Genomic DNA, 12065 nt, shown 5'->3' on the forward strand with positions numbered 1-12065 from the left:
CCAAAATCAATAGGGGTCATCTACTCTTCATGACCAATCATCCTATGAAGTTTCAACATTCTGGGTCAAGTGGTTCTCTAGTTATTGATCGGAAATGGTTTTCAATGTTCAGGCCCCTGTGACCTTGACCTTTGACGGAGTGACCCCAAAATCAATATGGGTCATCTACTCTTCATGGCCAATCATCCTATGAAGTTTCAACATTCTGGGTCAAGTGGTTCTCTAGTTATTGATCGGAAATGGTTTTCCATTTTCAGGCCTCTGTGACCTTGACCTTTGATGGAGTGACCCCAAAATCAATAGGGGTCATCTACTCTTCATGACCAATCATCCTATGAAGTTTCAACATTCTGGGTCAAGTGGTTCTCTAGTTATTGATCGGAAATGGTTTTCAATGTTCAGGCCCCTGTGACCTTGACCTTTGATGGAGTGACCCCAAAATCAATAGGGGTCATCTACTCTTCATGGCCAATCATCCTATGAAGTTTCAACGTTCTGGGTCACGTGGTTCTCTAGTTATTGATCGGAAATGGTTTTCAATGTTCAGGCCCCTGTGACCTTGACCTTTGACGGAGTGACCCCAAAATCAATAGGGGTCATCTACTCTTCATGACCAATCATCCTATGAAGTTTCAACATTCTGGGTCAAGTGGTTCTCTAGTTATTGATCGGAAATGGTTTTCAATGTTCAGGCCCCTGTGACCTTGACCCTTGACGGAGTGACCCCAAAATCAATAGGGGTCATCTACTCTTCATGACCAATCATCCTATGAAGTTTCAACATTCTGGGTCAAGTGGTTCTCTAGTTATTGATCGGAAATGGTTTTCAATGTTCAGGCCCCTGTAACCTTGACCTTTGACGGAGTGACCCCAAAAACAATAGGGGTCGTCTACTATAGCAGCCCTACAACCCTATGAAGTTTGAAGGTTCTAGGTCAAATGGTTCTCCAGTTATTGCTCGGAAATGAAGTGTGACGTACGTACAGACGGACGGACGGATGAACAGGGCAAAAACAATATGTCTCCTGGGGGAGACATAATAATCCATAACATGGCTGTTTAGGACATTTGTTCATAAATTCTGACATTTAACAAGACCAAAAAACATAGTGTTATATATCTGTTCAGTTGACTTCATCATCTAAAACCTAACTATGACACTGTTTTGGCCAATGCTGGATATAACTGATGTTTCTGAAATTACTCAGGATTAATTGACCATCAGCTTATTTTCATACTGATAAATCATTGATTAATTATGATTTATTATTCTAATATGCTTGTCTCTGTTAAAACACTCTTACACTATAATGTCGTCGCGTTAACGTGCAGTGACGTCAAAAATTTTGTTGCGGCCAAGAAGGAGCGCTACTATATTTTATCTACTGTTTTAGATTAAGGGTATATTAGAATCAAAATAATTTATAGCAGAACCATTTTTAACACTATTTATACACTTGGGCGGTAATACGTTGTACAAATAATTTCATTCGGGCTGCGCCCTCGTAAAATTATTAGGCCCGACATATAACCGCCCATTGTGCATAAACAGCATTAAAGCACACTTTTGCTATAAATTATTTATTAAATAAATAATCATCTTACTTTTGTATTGATTGATAACTATCAACATGATCCAAAAGATTTGAAGTTGTATGATTGTCTTCTATTGAATTCTCTACATTTTCTTAGAATAATTTTTTATAAATTAGCCCCTGGGGCCACTTATTTAAGGTATACAGTAAGTACATTTTGTATTTAGTTAGACTGGAAATTTCTTTCAATTTAAGAATTTGTAACATCTGAGTTTTACAGCTCAAACAGGTATAAAATCCATAGGACACTGGTCCCAACACTTACTGTCACTGTATGTACATGTATACGTAGGACACTGGTCCCAACATGTTCTGTCACTGTATGTATACATAGGACACTGGTCCCAACACTTACTGTTGCTGTATGTATACATAGGACACTGGTCCCAGCACTTACTGTAGGACACTGGTCCCAACACGTACTGTCACTGTACGTATACATAGGAAACTGGTCCCAACATGTACTGTCACTGTATGTATACATAGGACACTGGTCCCAACACTTACTGTCACTGTATGTATACATAGGACACTGGTCCCAGCACATACTGTCACTGTATGTATAATTAGGACACTGGTCCCAACACCTACTGTCACTGTATGTATACATAGGACACTGGTCCCAACATGTACTGTCACTGTATGTATACATAGGACACTGGTCCCAGCACTTACTGTAGGACACTAGTCCCAACACGTACTGTCACTGTATGTATACACAGGACACTGGTCCAAACACGTACGGTCACTGTATGTATACACAGGACACTGGTCCCAAAACTTACTGTCACTGTATGTATACATAGGACATTGGTCCCAACACGTACGGTCACTGTATGTATACATAGGACACTGGTCCCAAAACTTACTGTCACTGTATGTATACATAGGACATTGGTCCCAACACTTACTGTCACTGTATGTATACATAGGACATTGGTCCAAACACGTATGGTCACTGTATGTATACATAGGACACTGATCCCACAACTTACTGTCACTGTATGTATACATAGGACATTGGTCCCAACACTTACTGTCACTGTATGTATACATAGGACACTGGTCCAAGCACGTATGGTCACTGTATGTATACATAGGACACTGATCCCACAACTTACTGTCACTGTATGTATACATAGGACACTGGTCCCAACACTTACAGTCACTGTATGTATACACAGGACACTGATCCCACAACTTACTGTCACTGTATGTATACGTAGGACACTGGTCCCAACACTTACTGTCACTGTATGTATACGTAGGACACTGGTCCCAACACTTACAGTCACTGTATGTATACATAGGACACTGGTCCCAACACTTACTGTCACTGTATGTATACATAGGACACTGGTCCCAACACTTATTGTCACTGTATGTATACATAGAACACTGGTCCCAACACTTACTGTCACTGTATGTATACATAGGACACTGGTCCCAACACTTATTGTCACTGTATGTATACATAGGACATTGGTCCCAACACTTACTGTCACTGTATGTATACATAGGACATTGGTTCCAAACTTACTGTCACTATATGTATACATAGGACATTGGTCCCAACACGTACTGTCACTGTATGTATACATAGGACACTGGTTCCAGCACATACTGTCACTGTATGTATACTTAGGACACTGATCCCAAAACTTACTGTCACTGTATGTACACATAGGACAGTGGTCCAAACACATACTGTCACTGTATGTATACATAGGACACTGATCCCAAAACTTACTGTCACTGTATGTATACATAGGACATTGGTCCCAACAGTTACTGTCACTGTATGTATACATAAGACATTGGTCCCAACACTTACTGTCACTGTATGTATACATAGGACATTGGTCCCAACACTTACTGTCACTGTATGTATACACAGGACACTGATCCCAACACTTACTGTCCAAACACTTACTGTCACTGTATGTATACACAGGACACTGATCCCAACACTTACTGTCACTGTATGTATACATAGGACATTGGTCCGAAACCCTTACTGTCACTGTATGTATACATAGGACATTGGTCCCAAAACTTACTGTCACTGTATGTATACATAGGACACTGGTCCCAACACTTACTGTCACTGTATGTATACATAGGACACTGGTCCCAACACTTACTGTCACTGTATGTATACATAGGACACTGGTCCCAACACTTACTGTCACTGTATGTATACATAGGACACTGGTCCCAACACTTACTGTCACTGTATGTATACATAGGACACTGGTCCCAACACTTACTGTCACTGTATGTATACATAGGACATTGGTTTCAACACTTACTGTCACTGTATGTATACATAGGACATTGGTCCCAACATGCAGGAGCAGCCCAAGTGATTTGATATGCATCTGAATGACAATGATTTTATTCAAGAGCAAATTACTGTTCAAGATATATTTTTTCAATTCTAACACATTATCAAGGATTATTATCTATATTTGAAGATATTCACCAAATTCTTTCTTGTTCTGTGTGGTCTTCTTTTCCAGCAGGCTGCTATGCCTTTTGATGGTATGATGTAATAATTGTGACTACAAACTTATTGTTGCATGATAACACACAGTTTCAGTCTTCTTTGTTTAACAGGAAAATAAATTGGGCCATGTTAGAATTAACTGTCAACAGTGCAAGACTAAGCAGACTTTTATATTAATTTGGATTAGGGTCAAGAGCTGGGGTGGGTCGGAGGGGATACTACAAAACATCATCAAGAAAACAAGATAAATGAAACTGAACACGGGCCATAAATCTGGTTGTTTATAGTGAACTATGTTTGATCGCTCTAAGCCAAAATTACTCAAAATTTAAGATACACACAAAAGAACAGATGCCTGTACAAAGGCAAATCTAAGTGCCTCACACCCACCCTCCAAACAAGTGGGGAGGCAGAAACTAGCCCATAAATTTTGTGTACAGTGTCGGTAAAATAAGATGATGTAATTACAGGGAACAATTACTTTCAAAGTGGGCTAGCAACTTCTGAAACTATTAACATACTGTGAAATCATTAATATTCATGGGGGACAAATTTTGGTGGATTTCGTGGTTGAGTCAATCCACGAAATTTAATCCCAACAAACAAGTAAAATTCCCATTCAATTTATGTTCAAAGGTTGAAATCCACTAATTCATATCCCCACGAAATTGCCATTTTGACCAAAACCACGAAATTTCATGCCCACGAAATTGAATGATATTACAGTACTGGAAAAAGTGACCACACTCTCTGGTGACCATTTTTTTTAAACAAATCACATTAATTTCAAGAATATTGGTAAACAGTCACTCAAGGAACATTTCTGTGATATTATTTTAAAATGTGTCAGCAGTTTGACTGGAAGACTTTTTAAAGTTTCCACTACAGCTGGAATTTCACAAGTTCATGCAATGTACATATAGAGAATAAGTGATCAAGCCTTCCTAGAGCCACGTTTCTGATAAACTTTAATGATCTGAACTATCCCAGTTGAGAGTTACCCAAGGACAATTTGTGTAAATTATCTTAATTCAGAATAGTGATTTTTAGGAAGAAATTGTTTAAAATCTTTCTGTTTTTAGCTTTGGTGCTTTTATGTGTAATCTAGCAGAACTGTTTGAACAACTTTGGATGAAGACTATCCAAGGAAGATGGATGTCAAACTTCATCATTTAGAGGAGATGTTATTTGAACAAAATCAGGACGTATGACCGACAAACAACAGAACAACAAATTATCACAAAAGCATATCTTGAGAATACTGTGCTCTAGTGAGCTAAAAAGATAATGCATGTTTTTGTAAAATCACAATTAAATTACTATTTGTCTAATTGTCTGATCAGTCAGCTCATACAGACACTACTTAACAGAGTGTTAGCCCTTACCCTGCTGAATTTCTATATTGAACTTGTCATCTTTCAATTAGGACAGTACCATTAACTGTAAAAAGCGGTGCTTACCAAAAATAAACAGACTGAATGGCAAACAGTGCAGATCATGATCAGACTGCATGGATGTGCAGGCTGATCATGATCTACACTGGTTGCAAAGGCAGAATAAATCATGTTCAGCATGATAAGGGCTAACCCTTATTAGTATTTCCACACAGCTGTCATTGACATGTGTATATAGAAAATAGTGCCAATCTATATGCTGACCTAATTTGAGACTCAACTGACTTTGTCTTTGTACTGAATGCAGCAAGGACATAACCTTGTAATTAAAAATCTAATACCGCCTACATCGGATCAATCCTTTTGAAGGAACTATATATTTTCTTTTTTTAAATAAAATACTAAAATATAGATGTAGGAAGCAAAAATACTACAAAGCTGCCATATACTTGACCCCTAAAAACAGGACAAACAAAAACAAGGATGAGAAATTAACCATCTGGTTTACTGATGGCTGATAACAAGGTGTGTATATAGCACTCCACTTTACTATCAAAGTCCGGAAAGGTTTTGTACTTAATGTTTGATCCAACTTTTCTGTTACAACATTTTGTGAAAAACCTTAGTCAGTCTCCCATAAGGCAAGTGAAGCCTTATCTTACCATTCTACCCTTTCAAAATTATCTGCTTTTTGTGTCATTCATATCCTCATATCCCGTGAATGAATAGCACTACAAACATTATTTAATGAATACTGTATGCACTAATCAAGTTCTACAGCAGAAATATTGTGTCACTTAATGAGTAATATTATTCTGCAAAAGAACAAGTACATATTTCTCCTTAAAAATTTAATACCTACTTCACTTGTTACTGTTACATAAATTAAATAACATTTTTTTTTCACCTGAATAACTACAGCTGTCTGTAAGACAGCCAATGCTTGACAATTCGAATTGTTGTCCCAGAAGCAGGAATATTACCCTAAATGTTAAAATATCTATAAGAGTTTCAATCCAGTATTTGCATTAGTTTTGGAGATAGTAACTTACATGCAAAACATTTACCAGGGTTTTCTAAGTCCAAAAGGGGGCAAAATTTGGCCAAAATACACGTCAGAGTTATGGGATTTGATCCTTTGAGGTTGGTTATTGGCCTAGAAAAAGAAAAAATAAGTTTCAAAGCTATTTGCTTTTAAATAATAGCTATAATGTACTTGCATGCAAAACTTAAACCAGGAAGTCCAAAAGGAGGCATAATTTGGCAAAAATGCATGTTGATGCTATCACCTAGCTTTATAACCCTGAAGACACATATATTAATGGAGTTTAAAAAGAAGTATGTATATTATTAAAAAATATTTGCACATGGCAACCAAAACTATAGTATGGATGCATAGATATTAAGGTGAAGGTTAGGATCATTGTCTATCACATTCAAGTTGTATCATTTATATTTGTGATCGTGGAGCTTTTTCAAAGGCTACCTGTAATTACTTTATTAAACTTGATATCAAAGGACATAAATTATTAAGTTTCAGTCCTCAAAAACAGTAACATTTTCTCCTTTAATGTTGCCTGACGTGCTACACTAGGTACTAGTCTTATAATAAGTTTTTTGTTTTTTTTTCATTATAGTTTTATTTTTCAATCAACTTCCATTTAGTAAAATGCTATCTATTGAAAATCAGGATGTATTATCATTTGGCAGTAAAAAGTTAACCACGTTATAACTATGAAGGAAATTCGTAATACAGTAAAATTGACAAAAGTAAAGACTGAGATCAGTCTATCAGACTTTAATAATGCCAGACAGTGGTCCTTATTTCTGAAACAAATGTGAAGAAGCTACCAAGTAACTAGGATGTTAGCAAGAAAAGCTTGCAGGTGACAGAATCAATTAAAAGAAGAGCTGTCCGTAACACAGCACGCTTGACTTTTCTCAGTGCTTGACGCTGAATTAGAGCTTTGCCAGTAAAAACTTTAGCCAAAAAATTCTAAGTTAAAATGGGGCATAACTCTGTCAAAATTCAAACAGTTATAGGGATTGTTTCTCTTAGTGTAGACTTTGATAGTAATTCTAACACGATCTGATTCATTTTCCTATTAAACAAAGAAGGCAGAAAACAGTGAATTATTATACAACAAATCACTGTTCTGACGTCACAATTATTACGTCATGGCGTCAAACGGCATAGCGGCGCGCTGGAAAAGAAACCGACTGAAAACGGGCAAATATTTAATGAAAGTTGCCAAGGATGTACTTAAAAATCCTTGGTAACGTGTTAGAATCGAAATAATATATCTCATTCAGTGATCTGCTCTTGAATAAATCATTGTTTGTCGTTCACATGCGTATTATTATATCACTCGGCTGCACCCTCGTGATATGATTCCTTCGTATCTGAACTCCAAACAATGATTTATTCAACGACAAATCATTGGATGAGATATATTATTTCTTAAATAACTAATTTAAGTTTTAAGTCAAAAGCTTTGATAGTAACAGAGATATTTAACTTTATCAAAAACTTTAACCAAAAAATTCTTACGTGTGTTTAGGTTTAACGTCTTTTTCAACAATTTTTCAGTCATATTAATGACGGCAAAAAATTCTTAAGTTAAAAGGGGCATAACTCTGTCAAAATTCAAACAGAGTTATGGGGATTGTTTCTCTTTGTGTAGACTTTGACAGTAAATAACTTTTTTAAGTTTCAAGTCAAAAGCTTTGATAGTAACAGACATATTTGACTTTATCATTAACCTTAACCCAAGGCGATGCTGAAAAGTCGAGCTAAAAATGATGTAATATTTAACCAATCAGTACATAGTTTACTTATTTTCTGAAGAGATATTACTGGGGCTGTTTTTCCGTTACATATGGAAAGAAACAAAACAAATATGGTCAAACATATGTTAAAGACCTATCTCCAAATAAGGGCCACCACTTACAATCTGTTTACCAAAAAAAAAACATATTTTCTTTTCTTTTCAACCAGAAATAGTGTATATGTATCCATGCTGACAGATCACCTGTTTACAAAGACCATATTTTTTTTATTTTCCTAAGGACAGTCTTTACAGACAGGTCTGGCTGTAATTTAAACCTGTTTGTTTTTCTATATTGATCCCTTAATCAAAACAAAACTTTAGTCATAATCAGTATTAAGACACACATGAAAAAATGAGTTTTAAGGACAGTAAAAATAGACACTTAAATCTTTTTTTTTTCATAATCAAAAAGTAATTCTTTTGAAATACTTCTCATCATTTTGTTACTAAAGCATCAGTTACTTTCTAGAATAATTTGACTGTACACTAAAGACAAAGTAAATGATGTACATTCGAGACAAACAAGGTTGATAAATGTATACTTAAGACAAACAAAATGAATAGTTAAGGGCAGTAAAAAAGACACTTAAATCTTTTTTTTTCATAATCAAAAAGTAATTCTTTTGAAATACTTCTCATCATTTTATTAAAGCATCAGTTACTTCCTAGAATATTTTGCCTGTACACTAAAGACCAAGTAAATGATGTACACTCAAGACAAACAAGGTTGAAAAATGTATACTTAAGACAAACAAAATGAATAGTTAAGGGCAGTAAAAAAGACACTTAAATCTTTTTTTTTTCATAATCAAAAAATAATTCTTTTGAAATCCTTCTCATCATTTTGTTATTAAAAGCATCAGTTACTTTCTAGAATAATTTGACTGTACACTAAAGACAAAGTAAATGATGTACACTCAGACAAACAAGGTTGATAAATGTATACTTAAGACAAACAAAATGAATAGTTACCACTCCATCCAGACATAGGGCTTCACACTGAGCTGCACATAATGTTGATTGAGTTGAGTTAGGATAGGAGCTGAATCCACTAACATTACATACCATACAATCTAAAAATAAAAACATATGAATCCATATATACACTGTGGGAATTGTCCATTTTCTTAAACTAGATGCCATATCTTTTTAGCGATTTCATTTTGAGCTTGCTCTAAGGCATTGCGCTAGTTCATCTTGTGTTTATCTCCATAACTCGAGTGGCATCCGGGGAACAGAGAGATAAGACCATTGTCTTAAAGTGACAGTACGTGACACAATTTTAGATAAAATTAGATAATTCCATTGATAAAGGCAAAAGCATTAAACTGTGCATCTCGGTCATCTGCAAATAGTCTCACCTCAATTATTAAATATAAAGTGTTTCAAACCGTACAGCTGGGATGATCAGGGATCATGTGACCTCAGTCATGAAATATTTCATCCTGCATGGTATTTCACAGTAACTCATTCACTACTTCTGGACACAGGTCTGAAATAAAAGAAGGCAGTACAACTGATGCTTTTATGTAAAAGAATCCAGTACTTCTTCACAACAGTATACAGGTGCCTGGGGATGTGCTCTGGCAAAGAAAAGCACACCTGACCACAGACTGAGAGTCAGACGCCTAATTGAAGGTTTGTGCTTGAATTTTGTCTCCACCATTTAACCATAATATTTAGATGATTTTTTAAGTATTTTTCATATATAACTCACATAATAACAAAGTGACCACAGGGTGGGGCCTCTTTTAACCCCAGGGGCATAATTTGAACAATTTTGGTAGAGGACTACTAGACAATGCATCATACCAAATATCAAAAGCCTAGGTCGTATGGTTTCAGACAAGATTTTTAAAGCTTTTTCCTATATAAGTCTACATAAAACTTGGGACCCCCAGGGCAGGGCCTCTTTTCACCCAAGGGGTACAATTTGAACAATTTTGGTTGAGGACCATAAGACAATGCTACAAACCAAATATCAAAGGTCTTTTAAACTTTTTTCCTATATGTCTATGTAAAACTTGGGACCCCCCGGGCGGGGCCATATTTGACCCTAGGGGGATAATTTGAAAAATCTTGGTAGAGGACCACTAGATGACGCAACATACCAAATATCAAAGCCCTAGGCCATGTGGTTTTATACAAGAAGATTTTCAAAGTTTTCCCTATATAAGTCTATATAAACCATGTGACCCCCGGGGCGGGGCCAAATTTGACCCTAGGGGGATAATTTGAACAATTTTGGTAGAGGACCACTAGATGATGCAACACACCAGATATCAAAGCCCTAGGCCCTGTGGTTTTGGACAAGAAGATTTTAAAAGTTTTTCCTTTTGGTTGCCATGGCAACCATAGTTCTGCAAGGAATTCAATTATTTGAATAATTTTGAAAGGGAGCCACCCAAGGATCATTCCTGTGAAGTTTGGTGTAATTCTGCCCAGTGGTTTTCAAGAAGAAGATTCTTTTAGAAATTGTTGACGCACGACGCACGACAGACGACGCACGACAGACGACTCATGACGGACATCAAGCGGTCACAATAGCTCAACTTGTCACTTCATGACAGATGAGCTAACAAGAAAGTAGGTCAGTAGGTCAAGGTCACAGTCAAGTGATCCCAAATCGCATCCCAATCAGTCATCAGGTAATTATAATTAAACAGTCTAGGAAATATGACCTGATAATTTTTCAAGTATTTTTTCTTATATAACTCATAATTATAACAAGTGACCCCCAGGGTGGGGCCTCTTTTCACCCCAGGGGCATAATTTGAACAAACTTGGTAGAGATCCACCAGGCAATGTTACACACCAAATATCAAATGCCTAGGCCTGTCAATGTTAAACTTGGTACCCCCAGGGCAGGGCCTCTTTTCACCCTAGGGACATAATTTGAACAATTTTGGTAGAGAAACACTAGGAAAGGCAACATACTTAATATCAAAAGCCTAGGCCTTGTAGTTTCAGGCAAGAAATTTTTTTTTTTTTCCTATAAAAGTCTATGTAAAACATGAGACCCCCCAGGGCAGGGCCTCTTTTTACCACAGGGACATAATTTGAACAATGTTGGTAGAGGACCACAAGGCAATGCTACAAACAAAATATCAAAGGCCTAGGTCATGTGGTTTTAGACAAGAAGATTTTTGAAGTTTCTTACTAAATAAGTTGAGATGTCTATGTAAAATGTGTGCCCCCCGGGGCGGGGCCTCTTTTCACCCCAGGGGCATAATTTGAACAATCTTGACAGAGGACCATAAGATGATGTGACATGCAAAATATCAAGGCTCTACGCCTTGCGGTTTTAGACAAGAAGATTTTTAAAGTTTTTCCTTTCGGTTGCCATGGCAACCAGAGTTCTGCATGGAATTAAATTCTTTGAAAAATTTTGAAAGGCGACCACCCAAGGATCATTCCTGTGAAGTTTGGTGTAATTCTGCTCAGTGGTTTTCAAGAAGAAGATTTTTTTAGAAAATGTTGACAGACGGACGACTGACGACAGACGACGCTCGACTGACATTGAGCGGTCACAGAAGCTCACCATGAGCCTTTGGCTCAGGTGAGCTGCTAATAAGAAATATAGCCACAGATGGTGACTCGTAGAAGAAGAAAAAACACATGATAAGAAATATAGCCACAGATGGTGACTCGTAGAAGAAGAAAAAACGCATGATAAGAAATATAGCCATAGATGGTGACTCGTAGAAGAAGAAAAAACACATGATAAGAAATATAG

At 36.7% G+C, this 12065-nt stretch overlaps 1 protein-coding gene across 1 annotated transcript in view; it reads right to left on the bottom strand.

Annotated features, from left to right (window-relative positions):
• Positions 1 to 9575, bottom strand: part of LOC123564547 (uncharacterized) — a 136954-nt gene extending 127379 nt beyond the window's left edge. Inside the window, exon 1 of the mRNA XM_053516533.1 lies at positions 9302 to 9575. Coding sequence (XP_053372508.1) covers positions 9302 to 9472 — 171 coding nt within the window. The 5' untranslated portion in view covers positions 9473 to 9575. The remainder of the gene's footprint in view (positions 1 to 9301) is intronic.
• Positions 9576 to 12065: the final 2490 nt, after the last annotated feature.

Source organism: Mercenaria mercenaria, chromosome 1 (assembly GCF_021730395.1).
Source record: "Mercenaria mercenaria strain notata chromosome 1, MADL_Memer_1, whole genome shotgun sequence".
NCBI lineage: Eukaryota > Metazoa > Mollusca > Bivalvia > Venerida > Veneridae > Mercenaria > Mercenaria mercenaria.